A 19,134-nucleotide genomic window follows, 5' to 3' on the forward strand; every position below is an offset into this window, starting at 1 on the left:
GGGAGAAGAAAGGCTGCCTTGTCCGTCCTAGCAGTGGGGCGCCGGCTGGGGCGGCCACGCTCCCGCCCTGCATTCCTACAGCAGAGCCGGCTTGAGAGGGGCTGCATCCCCGGCAGGACGGGCTGGGGTGACGGCAGACGTTCCCTGTGTGTTGATGAGACAGGTGAGGGGCTCTGTTGGAGGGCAATGTTGTGGAACTGCGGGCATTGGGAACTGGGTGGGATGCCAGGGTCACCCTCCATCTCATGGGCAGGCAGGGCATCTTGTGGAGTGGGGGGTGTTGGGTGGAGAGTTTGGGCAGCAGGAAGTGGGCAGAACTGGAGACAATCCCCCAAGTGGCCGGGATAGGGGTCCTCATGGTTCTCACCAGGTCTCACCGGTACAGCCGTGCTGGGAAGGAGTTAACACCATCACAAGATCCCACTCTGGCCCCACTCCCTTCCTATGTAGCAGCCTGGCCCCTCCTGGCTTTTCCTCCTTCCTGAACATTGTGACAGAGACGTAGGTGTGAGTGAGAGGCAGGGGCTCAGCTGGACTGCGGGGTCTCTAGATGCTGGGAACTGCAGCACCCCAGTGCCTGGGGAACATGGGCACCCGGCCGTGGAGGGTCCCGCTCGGAACCAGGACCAGGTGGCAGGTAAGGGAGAGCAGGGATCCTGCCTCGGCAGCGGGTGAGCACTCGTGAACTGCTCTTGGGGGACCTTATCTCTATGCACCCCCTTGCTCCATCTGAGGTGTCCCCATTCCACGTGGTGTGGCTGTGGTACCCACGGAGCCCTTGCTGTGGGGTGGCCAGTCCTGGTGTTGCCAGAGACACCCGGGCTTCATCCCAGGGTTGGATCCCACGCCTGGTGTTTTCCAGCGTTTCATTTTTTCCACAGTGTGTAATAGCCGTTCACTCGCCCCCGCAGCTGAGCCCAGTGCTAGCCGAGGGTGGGAGGGTCCCTCCAGGGGGGGCTGGCGGGGACAGTGGGCGATGCTGGTGAGAACCGAGCCCGGGGCTCCTCCTGGCGGCCCCGGGACCGGCGTCCCATAACGCAGATGGAACCTACCTACGCTGTCCGGGAAGGGTTAAGCCCCAGTCAGCTAGTCCAGGGCGGAAGGGAGGGACGTGGGGAGCAGCAGACGGTAAATTTAGATCCCCGGAGCATCCCGACATGGCGTAAGTGCTGGGTGACGGAAATTGTTCCTCCTCGAGTTGCCTCCCACTCACACAGAGAATGTGGCAGCGTGGCTGCTCCATGGGTGGTGGCCCTGCTTGCCAGCTGCAGGCCTGTGGGCCACATGGGCAGGGATACAAAACATTCAGCTGGTCTTGTGCACTATGAGCTGCTGCTGGACTGTGTGGGAGCAGAGGCGTGTGCCTGGGTGCCAGAGCTGGGCACTGGTAGCATGCACAGGGTGCCCAGGTGTCCCATGCGTGGCAGGCCAGTGTTGCTGGGATCAGCCAGAACCTGCGCTTGTGTGTGCTTTTCCACTGATAGCCATTGGGGCCTGGCTGCCCTCAGCTCTTGGCATGTAAAGCATGCATTTCCAACACCATGCCCCCAAAACTGCGCCCATGCGTAGTTTTCCTTCTGGGTCTGTGTCTTGTCCTGATGCCTGGCACGTGCATGGGTCTCCCTGGGTGGATGGGCATGTGTGCCTAGGTAGGATGTGTGTCTTGGCAGGCAGGGATGCTCACTGGCTTCAGGCAGCTGCTGACATGATGAAGACAGGCGCTCAGGACACTAATCCTGTTGGTGGCAAGTGCTAGTTTGGAATGGGTGGGGTTTGTGCTCAGGCTGCCATCCAGGGTATGCAGGAGAAATATATAAAGGCCAATGCCTAGTGTGGTCACTCATACTGCCATTCTGTTTCTTCTGGCAGCCCATGTCCAATACCATCCAACATCTCCAAGAAGGCACCATGGAGGCATCTGGGAGGACCCCCCACAGCCCAACCCATAGAATCCAGACTGTCATCCAGGTGAGCACACAGGATCAGAGGACCTCTGCTCTGTGGGAACAGGGGAATCTGGCTGGCTCCTCTTTAGCCAGCCCTACCACCAGCACTGGTGCTGCCCTCCAGCCTCTCCTGAGTCTCAGCCAATCCTATTATGGGATCCTCAGCAAAGCCCATTGAGCTAAGCGGCTGCCAGCTCGGATCCTCTTAGATGCAGCCCAAGCCCCACGGATCTCCAGCTCCCGTGGCAGCTCACCTCTGCTTCCCGGGTTAGGTAGCACAGGCAGGAGAGCCCTCCTCTCCTGCATGTTGCTGCTGGACAGTCCTACTGCCATGTGGCTGTGCCTGGGCATTGACCCTAGCTCTGTGGCCATTTTGGAGCAGCTCAGCCAGGTGGGCAGTGCAGGGGAGTGGGCTGCAGCTGCAGGAGCTGTGAGCATCCCTCCCTCTCTTCCTACAGAATGGCCCCCTGGACCTGATCGACACGGGCAAGGGGCTTAAAGTGCAGACGGAGAAGCCACATTTGGTGAGCCTGGGCAGCGGTCGGCTCAGCACTGCCATCACTCTTCTGCCCCTGGAGGAAGGTGAGTGCCAGGGTGTCTCCACGGGCACGCTGCTGACGGGAGACGCTGAGACGCCCTCTCTGCTGGCAGGGAGGACCACCATTGGCACGGCTGCGACAGACATCGTCCTGCAGGGCCCCGGGCTAGCGCCCCACCACTGCTACATCGAGAATGTGCGAGGGACACTCACCCTGCACCCCTGTGGCAACGCCTGCGCCATCGACGGCGTGCCACTCCAGCGGCCCATGCACCTCACCCAAGGTAGGAACAGCCTGTGGTTGGCCGGAGCCTTTGCCCGTGGAGTTGTGCCGTTGAGTATTGGGGTGTTTGAGGAGCCATCTAGTAACTGCATATCCCAGCTGGCATACTCCTGGCCTCTGTGCTCCGCGGTGGGAACCTGCCAGGTCCTGGCACAGTTTGAGAGCTGGCTTTGCTGCGTGTATCAAGTGAGGTGGGAAGGGAGAGACCCGGGCAGGTTTTGAAGAATAGCGGAGATGCTGAGCTGACTTTGGGAAGGGAGATGACAGAGGAACACACCTTGGGCATCCTCCCGACGGATGGGTGCCGGGACACTGCTCGTCTGCCTGCGTGGCCATAGGGCTCGGACCTACCCGGCCCCTCATGGCCGCTCCCAGGGAGAGTGGACAAAGCCTCTGGCCCTTCCCACGCCATCCCCGCCCCGCCAGAGCCCGTGTCTCGCTTCCCGGGGAGGACCCTCGGGCGGGGCGGGTGAGGCCCGGCCCCCCGCCACTCCCCGGGGGCGGTGCGGCGCTGCCCGGGCGGTGGCGGCGGCGGCGGCGGCGGCGGCGGCGGCGGCGGTGGCGAGGTGAGTGCGGTGCTGCGGACCACGCGTGTTCGCGCGGGGCGGGGGGCTCGCTCCCGTTCCTCACAGAGCCCTGATGGCCCCCGCGCTGCGGCCCCCCGCGCCTGCCTCCGTCTCTCCTGGGAAGGGGGGACCCACCCGCGTGGGCGCTGCCGCGGGCGTCCCCGCGGGGGACAATGGGAGCCACGTGGCCGCGGAAGAAGGCTCGGGCGCGACGGCCCGTGGAGTCCCCCCAGGTCCCGCAGGTCCCACAGCAGACAACGAGGGCCGTGGTAGGCTGCGGGGTGCAGGCAGGGGTCAGCCGAGCCGCCCATCCTCCTGTCCCCGGAGGCAGGCAGGGACACGACAGAGCAAGGACAGCACCTGTGCAAGGCCACAGCAGGATGAACCGCGTGGCTGTCAGGCCGACGCTCGTGGTGCAGTTAGGTGATCGCTCGCTTTGCCGGGGAGACCTGTGGCTCCGCTTGTGCCGGCACGTGGGGAAAGGCTTAGGGCAGGGAACATCTCCGGGACAGCCGTTGCCAGGCTGGGCGTCGGCACTGCCACTGGGCAGGGAGGATGCCCTCGTTGAGCCGGGATGAGCAGGGCACCGTCCCATTCTGGTGCTCAGACAGGGGAACCAGGCCCCCGCGACGGCGATGGCAGTTAGTCTGTAATGCCTCTCACTCACTTTGCTGCGAACTGGGCTGACGACTGCTCCAAAAAACACGTCCCCTCCGGCGAGGGATTTTCAGTAGCGGCTGTTGGTACGGCATGAGCCTTTCCCTAGAGCCCTGGCAGGCGCTTCAAAGTAGGGTGTGTCGGCAGCAAGCCGCCTTCTAGCCACCTGATGTTTCCTGCTGCCAGCACATGCCTCCGCAGCACCATGGGCAGCAGGTGAACGGACAGCAAGTGCCCATGGCTCCACTCCCCTTCCTGAGGTGCCTTCCTTGCTCCAAGAGGGCTGCTGCTTTGGGCCAAGAAGAGGCGCTTTGCAAGCAGGGACAGGAGCTGTCTTGTCTGCAGCTGGCAGTCACGCAAGCCCTGGAGTGCTGCCAACTCCCCCGCGGCCCCCGGTGGGGACCCCAGCTGTGCCTGTGCCTGAGATGCGCTGCCGGCAGCTGCCAGAGAGTGACCTGGATTTCAGCCTCCCTCTAAGCCTCTGCTGACAGCAGGAGCCCACTCCCTTCCCGAGGGTGCATCTTAGGGCCAGCAATGCCCAACTGCCTCCCTGCATGCTCTGGCACTGCTCTGATATTGCCGGCTAGCAAATGAACCCTCTTTTCTCTCTCCCAAGGGTGCACCATCTGCCTGGGCCAGGCCACCTTCCTCCGCTTCAACCACCCTGCTGAGGCCAAGTGGATTAAGAGCATGATCCCAGCGGGGGGCAGAAGCCCATCGGCTCTCTATGGGCCACCAGCAAGTAGGTGACCCCCACCCTTGTCCCAGGTGGGGCAGGGCAGATGCTGATGTGCTCCCTGACCCATGCCATCAGCCTTTCCAGTGCCCAATGCTCTCCCAGCCCTGTCCAGTTGCACTCAGGAATGGGGCTCACATCTGGCTGTGGTGTGCTATCCATCAGCTCAGCATGGTATGGCAGCTGCACTGGTATTTGTTAATGATTAATATCACCTCAAAGAGGTTGACTGTGGGGGCACTGAGGCATGGCTTTCACTTCTGCCCAGCCTGGCCATGGCAGAGCCATCGCCCGTCGGAGCCCCCCCAGCTGCCTGAAAGCGAATGTTTATGTGCTGGAATAGCTTTGCTGGGACTGTGAAGGCCATTCTTCTGGCTGCTGTCCTTCATCTCATGAGCTTATCTTGCTGTGTCTGCCTGTACGTGGGGCAGCGGGCCAGGTGCCCAGTTCCTGGGGATGTCCAAATCTCCAGCACTGATCCCTGGGCTGGTAGCCTTTATCCCTGTCCCAACCAGCACACCCTGGCACGGGGAGAGGAGCTTGGCTGCCTTCCCATGCCACGTGTGTGTTGGGAAGGCAGCATGCCTGCAGCTGGGGGACGGGAGGAGGGACATGGGGAGGTGCTGTGGCCGATGAGCATCATGCAACCGTGCAGCATCCCGTGTGGGCCCTGCATGCTGACTCTCCACCACACAGGACTGGGTGGGATCACTCTGACAGGGCTGCAGCACATCTTTCCAGGCATGAAGATAGTGCTAGCTGCTGTGGGGGGGAGCTGCAGGGTGCTAGGGGGTGACGCAGCCTGGGTGGCACGCTGTCCTGGCTGGGCTCTGTGCCTGCTGTGATTCGCTAGTCCCCTGAGTGACAGGCACATCGGTGCTGCGCAGGGAGGACAGGGCAACCCGGGCAGGGGCACCCTGGCTGGAGTGTGGGGAGGCTGTGGGCAACGTGCTGGTGGGTCTGGAGGCGCTGCAGGTGGGCAGCTTTTGGCTGTTGCATCTCTGACCCCCAGCTGGGAAGCCAGAGTGTGCCAGGAGCGAGTGGTGGGTGCTAGTGGGTGGTGCGGGTAGCTGCTCTCCAGGGAGTGGAGCAGGGAGCTGCAACACAGGGAGGGTGGCTGGGCTGTCCTCTCAGGTTTCTGTCTCCTGGGTGATGGGGCTAGCGGGATTCCAGCCTCTTCCCTGTCCTGGCTCCCCAGTGGAGTGGGAAAGGGTGGCAGCAGGGTGCAGGCAGCTCGGGGTGCAGCAAAGAGGGGCTGCAACCCAGCTCTGATTCTGTAAGGCTGCGTGGAAGAACGATGCCAGGCTGCTCTGTAGGACCTAGGCAGGGGCTGCAACGAGTCACACCACACTGATGCCTGCTCCTTTGTTTCCCTGCAGAATCTGAGGCCCTGGTGAATGGTGGCCACCAGCTGTCAGAGCGTGGGTGTCACAGCCACAGCTCCCTTGTCAGCTCCATTGAGAAGGACCTGCAGGACATCATGGACTCGCTGGTGCTGGAGGAGTCAGAATCCCCCGGCATCCAGAAGCTGCCTGCCTACAGCCGATCCCCCCTCTCCCCTGTGGTGAATGGGGGTGGGCGCTGTCTACTGTCCCCTCCACCCAGCCCCGGGGCCACCTCGGGAGGCTCCAGCTATGAGAACTTCTCTCCCCTCTCCTCGCCAGCCAGCAGCAGTAGCTACACCAGCCCCTCACTCAGCAGCCAAGAGCAGGGCCCAGCCATGCCACCCCCCCTCCCGCTTCGCTCCTCCAGCTACAACCACACTGTCCAGCCACCCACTCTGCCTGGTGGGGGTTCTAGTGAGCCTTGGCCAGCTGAGAGGCTCGGGGACCACCAGGTGGGCAGCCCCCGGCTGACGCCCAGGGTGGCGCTGCGGCCACGGGTGGCCCTGCAGGAGCGGCCCCCCAGTCCCTTCCGGGAGCCACGGGACTCTCTGGCCCCCAGCCGGCAGCCTACCAGCAGGGCAGCCCCAGAGGCCCGGTTGCAGCCCCCCGAGAGCCCACGGGTGGCCCGAAGGAACATTGAGAGCATGCGGGAGCTGCCTCCCCTGAGCCCCTCTTTGTCACGCCGGGCTGCCAGTCCCCGGGTGGCCCCTGACACCCCCTCCCCACAGCCCCGGCTGGGCAGGGAAGTGCCTGGCAGTCCCCGTGCCAAGCGCAGGGGCCCAGAGGAGTCAAAAGATGCTGGGGGTCCCTCACCCCTGCTGGCAGAGAACGCCACACGCCGTCCCAGTTTCAGTAGTTGCCTGAGCCCAACATACGGGCTGGGCTCCCCAGCTGTGCCCTCACCCAGGCAGAGCCCCCGCACCCCCAGGAAGCCTTTGGGGGACCCACGGCTGCCAGTGGGGTCACGGGAGCGCAAGAACAGCATCACTGAGATCAGTGACAACGAGGACGAATTGCTGGAGTACCATCGGCGACAGCGGCAGGAGCGGGTTCGGGAGCAGGAGATGGAGCGCCTGGTGAGCCTTGGGGCTGGGAAGGGACACATTTGAGGGTGGGACCTTCTTTGCAAATACCTGTTGTCATTTGCTGATTTGAAACCTGGCCTTTGCCTCTTGGGGATTTGCCACAGCTGCCAGGCTGCCAGCTTATCCAGGGGGATTATGGCCAGGAGAAGCCATTGATGCTCAGCAGCTCTCCAGGACTACAAAGCCCCCAAGTTACAGCAGCCTGTGGAAGCTGGTTGGGGCTGGCATGGCCCCAGGGCTACCGGCCAAATAGTGGTGCCACTGCCTTCTCCACATCTTGCCCATCCTTGCCAGGGTACATCTGCTGCTGGTGGTGCCATGGCTTTGTGGACATTGCATCTATATTTAGGGCTGATGGAGTTTTTATGGAATTGGTATCTGCCTGGATGAGGTTTGCCGTGTCTCTGCCAGTCCTGCAGGCCGAGCCACCAGGGCTGTGTTTGCTCAGCCCTGACTCACGCCTGGCAGGCTGAGTCACCGCCTGGAAATAGCGGAGGCGCTCGGCAGCCACCACTGCTGCCTGTAATTAGTCTGTCTCAAGCTCCCAGCACATCGTGTGCCTGGCTCTGGTGTGGGGTTGAGCTGGCTGCATTGCACTTCGTAATGTTGCATCCCACCATGCGGGCCCATATCCTGGTGGCCACCTTTGGCACAGGGTTTTGTCTGCTCCTGCCACAGCACGTGCTGGATGGGGACTGTTATTCCTCACAGGAGCGGCAGCGCCTGGAGACCATCCTGAACCTCTGTGCTGAGTACACCAAGACAGATGGCACTGAGCCAGGTGACGTGCACAGGCTCCTGGCTGGTGACACAGATGCTAGTCAGTGGGTGCACAGGGGTGCCATGACTCTGGGCCATGCTGTTGAAGAGCTGCAGCAGGGGGAGAGCCTGGAGAGGTCGGATGAGGAAAACCTGAAGGAGGAGTGCAGCAGCACTGAGAGTACCCACCACGAGGTAAGGGGACAGCTGTGCTGTTCTGTTACCATGCCATGCCGCTCTGTGCCATGCCAATCAGCCCTCTCCACAGCATGAGAAGCTGACAGGACCCCGAGCCAAGGAGGCACAGCGGCTGGAGGAGGAGCGTGCCAGTGTCCTTGGATGCCTGGACCAGCTGAAGGGCCGTGTCAAGGAGCTGGAGCAGCAGCTGCAGGAGACATCACGAGAGGTGAGGGGTCAGGGGATACTGCTGCTAGCTGCCCTCACCAGTCAGCACTGAATCCTGAGAGTATGAGTTAGATCCAGTTGGAGCAGCAGTCCTGACATTGCTTTGCTTATCCAGGCAGAGATGGAGCGGGCGCTGCTGCAGGGTGAGCGAGAATCAGAGGTAGTGCGGCTGCGGCAGGAGCAGGAAGCAGTGCAGCAGCTGCAGGAGAAGCTCTCCAGCCTGGATGCCAACATCCGCAAGGAGCGGGACAAGGTGAGCCCTGTCACAGGCTCCCATTGTCACCAGCTGTGCTGGACCTTCCCTGGCACTCATAGCCAGTGCTGCAATGCCTCATGCTGCAGCATTCCCTGTGGACATGTTCTCCAGACCCTGGGCTCCACAGACGCTTTGGGGAGCAGCCCCTGTGGTTTGCTTTGTGGGGGGATCTGTCTGTCTGTCTGGGGTTGGTCAAACAGCCTTGCTGGAGGAGAGCATGGCCAACACTCAGGAAACATTTTGGCAGCTGCCTGTTACTCTGGCGGGGAGACTGTGGTGTGAGGCTTTCTGGATGGCTGCTGCCTGTAGTGGGCAGTGCTGAAGTAGAGACCTTGGCACTCCCTATTACCTGCCCTTGCTGGGGAACTGCATCTTGCAGCAAGTCACCTCACTCTGCTGCACCTTCATGTGTGATGGCAGCTGTTGCTGTAGTGTTCAGCTTGCTGGAGGTGGCCAGGTAACCACTGCAGGTTTTTAACTTGGTGGCTTTAGGAGGGGGTCCCAGCCCCCTTGCCCCTGATGTTGCCTGTGATGCAGTTACTGCCTGAAGGCACCCATGATGCTGTGTGTGTGGAACATTTGTCCCAGCTGCTGGTTGCTGGCTATCCCACAGCCTTGCAGGAAGTGTAGCATGGCCTTGGAGAGTTGCCTACTGCCTGAGGCTATTGTCTCTGTGCAGCCTATGCCAAGGTCCCCCCAGCAGCTCTGTGCCACTGTGATGTGGCATCAACGTCCCTTGGGGTCTGGCCAGCCCCATAGCTGTGGGTGCCAAGGCTGTTGGGGTGCTGGTGGCCTGACAGAATGGCCATTTGTGCCTGCCACTGGTGCTCCTACAGCATTTGGGAGTTTTGTTCTGGTTTTGGTCTTCCAGCCCTTCGTAGGCATCTTCTGTAGCCAGGGACAGCCTCATGCAGAGCCAGGAGAGGAGTGCAGGGAAAGCCCTCTCCCAGCTTCTCTGCTAACCTAACCGCCCACTTTCTTAACCCATCTGCACTACTCATACTAACAGTGCCTGCTCTGAACTCTGCCATCATCTCTGACATCTCTGCATGTCCAGGAGCCCCCAGACAATCCACCTGCCTGTACTAGCCTTGCCTCCCTGCCAGCATGTCCCCTCATAGCCCTTTTCATGATGTCCCATCTCTGTGTGGAGCACAGGGTTCCTTGCAGCAAGCATTTCTCAATGCCAAGCCCCCATATGGTAGTGTCAGACCTGTGAGAAGTGGTTCCCTTGTGCCAGTTCCGTATTGCTGGCCCCATTTTACTGCACCTGTGGCCAGGCCCATCATCCCAGGCCCATCAGTAAATGTCTGCTCTGCTGCTGTCTCATCATAGCCTGAGCATCTCTTGCTGGACCACAGCCTTCTGTTTCCACTGCTGCCCCGTGGGCAACCCTCGCCTTCTAATGGATGAGGGTGGTCCATGCCCTCAGGCTGCATTCAGGACCTGCAGTTCCTAACTGGCAGCAGTTAACAAAGCAAGTTAGTGGGTCTTGTGATGCGGCTATGTGTGGGATTGGGATGACTTGAACTATGCTGCCTGCATGTTTGTTTTTGGAAACACAAAGCTGAGGTCAAGGGTATCTGTAACCTCTCTAACACTGCTCAGCCCTGGCACCTGTGTCTCTTGATCTCTCAATCCCCCTGTAGCTGCCATTATGCTCCTTCTCCTAAGCCCCTCTCTAACTTACAGCTTCTGCATGGCGCCCATTTGAGAAGTGTGTTTTCTCTCTTTTTTCTTTTTTTTTTTCCTTTTTCTTTTCCTTTTTTTTTTTTTTTTTTCGGTTTTGTCTTGTTCTCCCTTGATTCAGGAAAGGGCAAAGGTTGATGCTGAAAGGAAGGAACTAGAGCAACTCCGGGTGCTTTACCATGAGTCGAAGAGCCACCTTGATAAGTGCCCTGAGTCAATGCGGGAGCAATTGCAGGAGCAGATGCGAAGGGTCAGTGTCTCCCCCCACCCCTCCCGGACCATGGCCCATCTCCCTCCGCTCCAGCTTAGGCCAGCTCTTCCCTGCCAGCCGGGGCTGCACTGGGAGCGTCGCACCCGGGCTGGAGGTGGCTGGCACCGGGCACCATCGTCCTGGTAAGCTTGCCGCTCGCCCGGGCCCGGGGCGTGGGACCGGCTCGGCAGAGCTCCTCGGGACCAGCTTGGCAGAGCTCCTCGGGACGGGGCAGGGCACGAGCATGGACCCTGCCCTGCAAAGGAGGGCAGGCTGGGGAGTCTTGGGGGCTGCTGCATCCTCATCTGGCTGCCTCCAGCTATTTCCTGAGAATGTTTATTTACATAGTGATGTTAATCTATGTTACTGCTAGTCCTCAGCATTTTTTCCTGTTATCTGGTATTTTCTGGAAGTGGTTGACTTTCCTCAGCCTATGGCTAGTGCCTGCCCAGATAAACCCACATTGCCACAGCCTTCTCTGGCCAGGCACACACATTCTGGATGAGGGTCTGCTGTACAGTAGGCAGGGGGGTGATGGAGCAGTCTCAGTGTGTGGGAGCCCTCAGGAGCCACCACATCAGTGCTGTGTCACTCACTGCTTGTCTCATGGAGCAGGGTGAAACAAACACATCCCTGTGGGGTGCATGGTGCAATGGCTGCCAGGGTGGCACTGGCAGGCCTGGAGCTGAGTGCTGCCACATGCTGTTGGTGCATGAAGGCTGGAAGAACACACAGGACTTTGTCCAGCATGGTGCTTGCCTGTCGGGGCTTTGCCACCTGTAGGCTTGGTGACACAGTGTTGCGTGTTGGTGGTTGCCCTGGCACGTGGTGTTTTGCTACCTGTCAGGGCATGGCCCTAGCCCATATGTGGTTCAGCAGGGGCAGCTGGTCTCCAAGGGCTGACAAAGCCCCTGGCTGTGGCAAGCTCATCTCTTGGGGATGACTGTTCTGTCCTGACCAGTTCTGGGTGCTTCCATTGCCTTCTTCTGATGGCAGACACTCCTGTCAGTATTTCTCATGTTTCTGGTACCCAGCAGAAGGCAAAACTGCCTGCCCACCCACACCAGGCACAGGGGACAGGCTTGGCCACTAGCTCTTATTCCTGGCCAGCACCAGGATGTGGAAGCATGGCAGAAGGTTTTGCTGTGGGAGACCTGCCTGCAGGATGCGGAGGTGCCCATCCGGTGGGACTGATCCACTCACAGTGCTCTTGTGTGTTCAAAGGAGGCAGAGGCATTGGAGACTGAGGCCAAGCTGTTTGAGGACCTGGAGTTCCAGCAGCTGGAGCGAGAGAGCCACCTTGAAGAGGAGCGTGAAGCACGAGGCCAGCAGCTCCTGCAGAGCCGGGCTGAGTGCCATCGTAGCATTGCCCGCAGGAAGGTAGGGATGGAGGAGCAGTAGGTCCAGTGTGGCTGGGCTGTGCCTCATGGGTCTGGCTGCATCCCATGGCTCACCAGCAGCCAGCTCATCTCTGCTGCCTGCTCCCCAGGAGCGGGTGGCTGCCCTGGATGCCCAGGCTGCCCAGATTCAGCTTCAGACTGCCCAGGAGACCGAGCGCCTGGCCAGGGAGCGGAGCAGCGTCCTGCAGCTCCTGCAGAAGGTAATGCCATGATTGTCTGCTCCTGAGGGTACTTGAGGCAGGGGACAAGATCATGCCAGCTCCTGACAGGTTGCTAGCAGGCAGGGTGAGCTTGGGGAGTGACCAGCCATGGGGTGCCAGTAACCATCAGCTGCCTCCGACCTGTCATTCCCTGTGCAGGAGAAGGAGAAGCTTGTGTCCCTGGAGAGGCGATACCAGCTCGTCACAGGTGGCAGAAGCTTCCCAAAAATGTCATCGGCTCTCCGAGAGGTAAGTGGATAGAGGAGGTTGTGGTGCATAGAGCTGCTATCCTAAGATGCTGTCATCAGTGAGGATGAGCCTTGTGTACCACCAGCTTTGCTCTGCAGTGGTTTCTATGTTGCAAAGTACCTTCTGACCAGAGCCTGTTGCTTCCAGCTACTCAGTCATGGGCTACAGAGGCGGGGAGGGAGGAAAAAAATGCAACAGAGCAGCACATGGGACAGGACTACCTAGGGTGCCATCCTTGCTGGAGAGCAAGTATGGAGATGCTTTGGTGCTGGTCCAGTGGACTTTTAGGTGGAAGTTAGTTGCCCCATTACCCTGCTAGTGGTTCTGAATAGGGAGCCAGAACCATGATGCCCTCAGGGGATGTGGTGCTGCCTGACATGCTGCTGGTAAGAGGGACAAGATGGCAGAGTCCCCTTGTGCCTGTCTGCAGTGGGACTCCTGCTGCTGCCACCTTGCGATCTGTGTCCACCTTGCCTACATGATCTTTACCCTTCAACAGGAGACCCTCCACATCTCAGAACCTTATGAGCTGTTGGAGGGAACTAAGCCCCTGAGCCCCCTGCCAGCAGCAGCTGCCTCCTTAGCTTCTCCTGCCACCTACTCCTACCCCAAGGCACAAGAGGTAACTAACTAGAGGGCTGCATGTGCTTGCTGACTTACCCCTCCTTGGCTGAGACCCTTTTTGTGGACTGATGTCACCCCCAGGCAGCAGGGCAGCCCCACAGCAGCATGGCTGGAGCATTTAACATATAGCTCTCTGAGAACTGTGCTCATTAACACTCAGTCTCTGATTCCAGGTGCTCTCCTGAGCCCGCCAGGCATCCCAAGTACTGCTGCTGCCCTGTTTTAGTCCTGCTGCAGTGGTGTGGGGCACAGGCTTCCCCCTTGCTCACTGCTTGCCATATGGCTGGGCAAGTCCTGACAGCATCCTGTAGAGTCCTGCTAGCCTGGCTTTCCCAAAATGAGAGCAAGTCCCCAGCTTTAGGATGTTTGGTTCAGAAAGAATGAACTGGGTTTTAAGCTGGCTCAGCACAGCTTGAGGTGCCTCATCCAGTCCTGCTGCACTAGAAAACACTTGTGGCCAGTGACCATGGAACACCTTGTGGCATCCCTGCCCCTTGTAGGCACTTCAGCAAAACTGTGCTGAAGGCTGGAGCAAGATGGGTGTCAGCACACCCCGCCCAGCTCGAGCATCCCGGGGTGCATGGTGCTGCACACCATGGACAGCAGGGCAGGACTGGGGAGGCAGTGTTGGGGCATGAATGCATAGGGAGATTTGCTCCCACTATGCAGTCAGTGCCATGATGCCAGCACACGGGTCTAACTCTTCTCCTTCTCCCTTGCCATGGATTTCTAGGAGTACATGAGGCTGTCTGACGTTTTCAGGTTCTGCAGTAATGCACATGGCCCCAGCCTGGACACTAAAGCTTCTGCTGCTGCCCCTGCTGCCGCTCAGCGCTCTTTCTTGCTTGCTGTAGCTCCCACAGCCGACGAGGTACCTGCCCCAGAGCATGCTCGGGTTTGCTCCCTCGGGTTGCCTGCTGCATCCCAGACAGTGAGGAAGCTGCAGATATGCAGCTCCCTGTGTGCCCTGGTGCTTGGAGCCCACATCTCTCTGGGGTCAGGACACTTGTCTGGCTGCAGCTGAGCGGGGAGCAGAGGCTCAAGCTGCCCAGTCTCATTGCTGGGGTGGCCTGGATGTAGTGGCAGGGTTTGGGAGCAGAGTGGGTGCCCAGCAGTGGGAGGGGTGGCCCTTTGTCTTTTGGATGAAGTCCTTGCTGCTCGTCTCAAGTGAGGAGGATGCAAAGCAGGCCTGACCCAGTGCCCAGCACCAGGGTGGCTGCAGCACCAAGTGCTTTTCCTCCCAGGACTATGAACCTTCCTATGGGGGTTGGAGCTGCCTGCTGGTTCCTCCCTGCCTGCTTGCCCTAGCTCTTACCCTGGTTCAATCTGCTTCTCTCTGCCCAGTATGTGACTGTTGAGCAACTCTCAGGTATCCTGGGCAGCCTCCACACCCCTGCTGCTTCCCTGCTGAGCTGTACCCCTCCGGCTCCTTCATCCTCAGGCTGTGCTGCTCCTCTTCCTTCTCTTCCATCTCTCCCTTCTCCCTTCGTCTCTGCAGAGGTTGGTGCCCTGTTACCCTCCCTTTGACCCCTTGCACTTTCCCTGGGAGGTGATGGAGATTAATGGGAAGGGGTGAGCTGCAGAGGGAGCTGAGCAGCAGCTCAGGCTCTTTACAGTCGCACACCTTTGGCTGTCCTGTCTGCTGCTCCACTGCCCCCAGGGCAGGGGGTCTTTGTCCTTGATCAGTTCTCACATTCTCTTGAACAGCAAATGGCTCCTACAGCTGCTGGGACTTAGGGAGTGTACAAGATTCCCAGGGGTCTGCATGTTAAGTTCTAGGGGAATGGTGCAGGCATAGGCAGGAATGCTTCAACTTCTTCTCTGTGCATCTGTCCCTCTTGCTGCATTTGTAGTTCATCCTTCCTCACACAGCCTCTCTCTCCAGATGGAGCAGCAGCTGTTGGGAGGCCCTGTGTGTCTCCCGGATCTTGATTTAGAGAAGTGGTACCAGGAGGTTATGGCTGGCTTTGAGACCTCCTCTTCCTCTGTCTCTCCTTCTTCTTCCCCTCCTCCACTTCCAGCTAAAGCTCACTCTTCTCACAAGGCTCTCCAGGTAATCCTGGCTCCCTGCTGCTGAGGCTCAGGCTTTGGGGCTGCTGGTTGTGGCAAAAGTGGGGCAATGTGGGGATGTTCCTGCGGACCCTGTACCCTGAGGTACTGGTGCTGCTTTGGGCCTGGCTGCCACTGCAATCAAAGGCAGAGCAGATCAGTAACCTAGGGTAGACAATCTCTGCCTTCTCTTGGCCTGCATCCCTGCCAGGATGGCACCGACACAGCAGGATCTGGGGAACCATCTGTCCTGGGGGACTTTTGCAGTTCCCCCATGTCTCTCTCACATCTGTGTCTATGTGCTCAGGTCTATCGTGCAAAAACAGAGGGTGGTGCTGGTGTCCTCACCCCTCGGAAGAAGAGTGTGACCCCTTCATCCTCACAGCTCAACCTCTCCATGCTGGAGCGCAGCCCCTCACCCAAGGTATGGCTGCCAGGGGGACCCAGACACTCTGGCCATGGCTCACACATGCCTGGTGCCAGCCCCCATCCCCATCCTTGCAGCTGACCACCTGCTGTCCTGCCCAGGGCCCCCCAAGCCCAGCAGGCAGCCTTTCCCGCAACCTGGTGGCCACGCTGCAGGACATCGAGACCAAGCGCCAGCTGGCCCTGCAGCAGAAGGGTGAGCTCTGGCTCTGTGTCCCTGGCTCTGTGGGGTGGTGGGACTTTGGGATTCGCTATCCCTGCTGCCACTTGGGCAATGGAGAAGGGAGCCTGGCCAAGGGTGGCAATAGCAGCAGTGCTCCGTCAGGATGCGGTGCCTCTCTCACAGTCTCTTGCTTTTCCCCCTTCTCTTTCCTCCTGATCCCTCCACCTGATGGCCCATCTCCAGCCAAGCTGCTCCCATCAGACCCCTTGCAGCCGGGCAATCTACCAGGTAGAGACGTGGGGTGACTTGGACTGCCTAGAGCAGCCCAGAGGCAGCAGCATGGCTGTTTGCTGACACTTTCTGCCATATGTAAGAGGGGCATGACCAGTCCAGGAGCCCAGGTGCATCTCAGCATTTGCTTAGAGACAACCCTGCACATCCATAACCCGCTAATGCTTTGCCCAGTTTGTTCCTACCAGCCTGGCACATGTGCCCCCCTGCTCCTGCCCAGAGAGATTGTGGTGCTTGCCAGAGAGTTGTGACAGCAGCTCCCACCTTTGCCCCTGCCATGTCTTCATGACTCCAGCAGTGCCTGTAGTGTCTCCTGCCTGTGCCACCCCCTCACCCACCATGATGTGGCTCTGAACGTGGCACATTTAACTTGACATTGTTATCTTCCCGTGGCACAGGTCGGCAGGTAATTGAGGAGCAGAAACGGCGGCTTGCAGAGCTTAAGCAGAAAGCAGCTGCTGAGGCGCAGTCCCAGTGGGAAGCCCTGCATGGACAGCCCCCTTTCCCCACTGCCTTCCCCCGGCTTGTGCACCACTCCATCCTCCACCATCACCGTCCCCATGGTGCCGGGCCCCGGGCTGAGGAGCTGGACCATGCATATGACACACTCAGCCTGGAGAGCTCAGACAGCATGGAGACCAGCATCTCCATTGGCAACAACTCTGCATGCTCACCTGACAACATCTCCAGGTAACCCTGGGGCCAGCTCGTATGGCCAGGGGACAGCCTGCTCTGCTGGTATGCTGCTGGCTCAAGGTCCTTCCTGCTGGGGCAGCAGCTGTGGCTGTTTTGCAGTGCCAGTGGGATAGAGACAGGGAAGATTGAGGAGATGGAGAAGATGCTGAAGGAGGCACATGAGGAGAAGTCACGGTTGATGGAGTCCCGGGTAAGAGGGGCCACCAGCACCAGGGCTAGGTGACAAGCAGGTCTCCAGTCCTTGGGGCTGAGTGCCTGTGGATGCTGGCAGGAGCGGGAAATGGAGCTGCGTCAACAGGCACTGGAGGATGAGCGCTTGCGCCGAGAGCAGCTGGAACGCCGACTGCAAGATGAGACTGTGCGGCGGCAGAAGCTGGTGGAGAAGGAAGTCAAACTGCGGGAGAAGCACTTGTCACAGGTGTGAGGCAGGCTGCCATCCCTCTCTCCCAGCCTGGACAGTGAGGCACGCCCAACTTGCTACTGATGTCCCAGCTCGCAGCAGGGGGACGTGGCTCTTGTTGCCGTTGGTGGGCTTTGCAGGGCTGTGTTGCTTTTCCAGGCTCGTCCACTGACACGGTACCTCCCCATCCGCAAGGAGGATTTCAACCTGCGGCTGCACATCGAATCCTCAGGGCACAATGTTGACACCTGCTACCACATCATCCTGACAGAGAAGATGTGCAAGGGCTACCTGGTCAAGATGGGTGGGAAGATCAAATCTTGGAAGAAGCGCTGGTTTGTCTTTGACCGCATGAAGCGCACCCTCTCATACTACGTGGGTGAGTCCCTGTGCTGCCTCGTGTCTGCTCCCCATGCCATCACCCACAGTCACCAACAGTTCCCTCTCTTGGGCAGATAAACATGAGATAAAGCTGAAGGGTGTTATCTACTTCCAAGCCATTGAAGAGGTTTACTATGACCACCTCCGCAGTGCTGCAAAGGTGAGAGCTGGGCACTGCCACTCTTCTGTGTCTGCTGGGAGCCTCTCTGTGGGTATCCCCATTCTCCTGCATTGTCCTTTGTCACGGTGGTAGGAGGTAGTAGGGCAGTGCATGCCAAGGATGCTCCTGGGGTAGTCCATGGTCTCCAGTGGTGCCAATTTCAGGGCACCAAGTGCAGGACCCCAGTGCTGGGCTTTGTGGGGGGACAAGCAGGGGATTACTGCTGCTCAGAGGGGAATAGAGTGCTGATTTCATCCTCCCCTCCAGAGCCCCAACCCTGCGCTCACTTTCTGTGTCAAGACCCATGACCGCCTCTACTACATGGTAGCACCATCAGCCGAGGCCATGCGCATCTGGATGGACGTCATTGTCACTGGGGCAGAGGGCTATACCCAGTTCATGAACTGAGGAGGGTGCCGTCCACCCCAGATCCACCAGCTGGACTTCTTAGCATCCCAAGCAGCAAGGAGCTCCTGAGGTCCATGCTACACCTCATGCCAAGGGCTGTGCACACCAAGGTCATGGACACGCATTGGGCCCAGCTGGGTGGTACTGAGCATTGCCTGTTCAGGCAAGGGAATAGGTTTTTTTATGTTGACTTTTTAAAAACAAACCTTAATGGAACAATATCAAAGTGCTGAAATGTAAAATGCTGCCAAAGACCTGCTGGGACCCGAGCTCTCTGCCTTGGGGTGGTGCTAGATTTGAGGCTGATGCTGATAGTTGCTGCCATAGTGTCCCAGGGAAGGAGATGGTGAGGCCATGCTGTGCCGCCACCTGGCCCTGTGAGGGCAGGACGTCCCACTGTGGTAGACTCGGACCCCTCTTTGTAAACCTTTTGTAATTTCGGATCGTTCTCCCCCCTGTGCTGAGGCCAGATGGGGATTGCGGTACAGACTGCCCAGTCATAAAGCATTTCGTGAACCAGGCTGTCCCTGCTGTGTGGCCTCTGTATGTAACAGACAGACCAGAGTCTGCCCCTGGGCTGGGGGAACGGACGGGGAGGGGGGTACCGGGCAGGGGCTGGGGCCCCTAGGAGCTGACTGCGATAAAAGATGGTGGGGACCGCAGGAAGGTGCAGGAGGCACCAGCTGGAAGCGACCGGAACAGCGGGACGGAGAGAGACCAATGGAGGGGGCGTAGCCCAAAAGATCTGGGGATGCGCCGAGTCCGACCGAGTCCACGCGAGCTGTGCCGAATCTGAGTCGAGCCAAAAGCGGGGCCGAGCCGAGCGGGGGCGGGACCGGGGCGTGGTTTGCGACGGGGCGTGGTTTGCGACGGGGCGTGGTTTGCGACGGGGCGTGGTTTGCGACGGGGCGTGGTTTGCGACGGGGCGTGGTTTGCGACGGGGCGTGGTTTGCGACGGGGCGTGGTTTGCGACGGGGCGTGGTTTGCGACGGGGCGTGGTTTGCGACGGGGCGTGGTTTGCGACGGGGCGTGGTTTGCGACGGGGCGTGGTTTGCGACGGGGCGTGGTTTGCGACGGGGCGTGGTTTGCGACGGGGCGTGGTTTGCGACGGGGCGTGGTTTGCGACGGGGCG

General features: G+C 59.7%; 1 protein-coding gene across 8 annotated transcripts; it reads left to right on the top strand.

The window, feature by feature from the left end:
- Positions 1-237: 237 nt before the first annotated feature.
- On the top strand, positions 238-18,522 carry PHLDB1 (pleckstrin homology like domain family B member 1). 8 transcript variants are annotated; one of them, XM_066334654.1, is made up of 26 exons: positions 238-637; positions 1,870-1,968; positions 2,405-2,528; positions 2,598-2,768; positions 4,607-4,732; positions 6,106-7,187; positions 7,908-8,150; positions 8,224-8,361; positions 8,476-8,613; positions 10,427-10,555; positions 11,780-11,935; positions 12,045-12,155; positions 12,315-12,404; positions 12,904-13,026; positions 13,762-13,899; positions 14,373-14,528; positions 14,914-15,081; positions 15,385-15,501; positions 15,582-15,699; positions 15,910-15,954; positions 16,356-16,647; positions 16,753-16,843; positions 16,925-17,071; positions 17,213-17,432; positions 17,509-17,594; positions 17,862-18,522. In XM_066334654.1, the coding sequence occupies exons 1-26, from the start codon at positions 551-553 to the stop codon at positions 18,000-18,002; spliced, it is 4,536 nt and encodes a 1,511-aa protein (XP_066190751.1). In that variant the 5' UTR covers positions 238-550; the 3' UTR covers positions 18,003-18,522. The 8 variants fall into 8 exon arrangements, with proteins under 8 accessions (XP_066190751.1, XP_066190752.1, XP_066190753.1 ...); XM_066334655.1 differs by having other exon boundaries at positions 15,606-15,699; XM_066334656.1 differs by lacking the exons at positions 14,373-14,528; positions 14,914-15,081 and having other exon boundaries at positions 239-637.
- Positions 18,523-19,134: the final 612 nt, after the last annotated feature.

The sequence above is a fragment of the Sylvia atricapilla genome, chromosome 23, assembly GCF_009819655.1.
Source record: "Sylvia atricapilla isolate bSylAtr1 chromosome 23, bSylAtr1.pri, whole genome shotgun sequence".
Lineage (NCBI taxonomy): Eukaryota > Metazoa > Chordata > Aves > Passeriformes > Sylviidae > Sylvia > Sylvia atricapilla.

Excerpts from the sequence above, each read along its gene's own strand:
- PHLDB1 (XM_066334654.1), top strand. The coding sequence starts at position 551 with ATGCTGGGAACTGCAGCACCCCAGTGCCTGGGGAACATGGGCACCCGG. Across the intron at positions 2,769-4,606 it reads GCCCATGCACCTCACCCAAG|GGTGCACCATCTGCCTGGGC; the intron begins GTAGGAACAGCC and ends CTCTCTCCCAAG. Across the intron at positions 17,595-17,861 it reads ACCTCCGCAGTGCTGCAAAG|AGCCCCAACCCTGCGCTCAC; the intron begins GTGAGAGCTGGG and ends CCTCCCCTCCAG.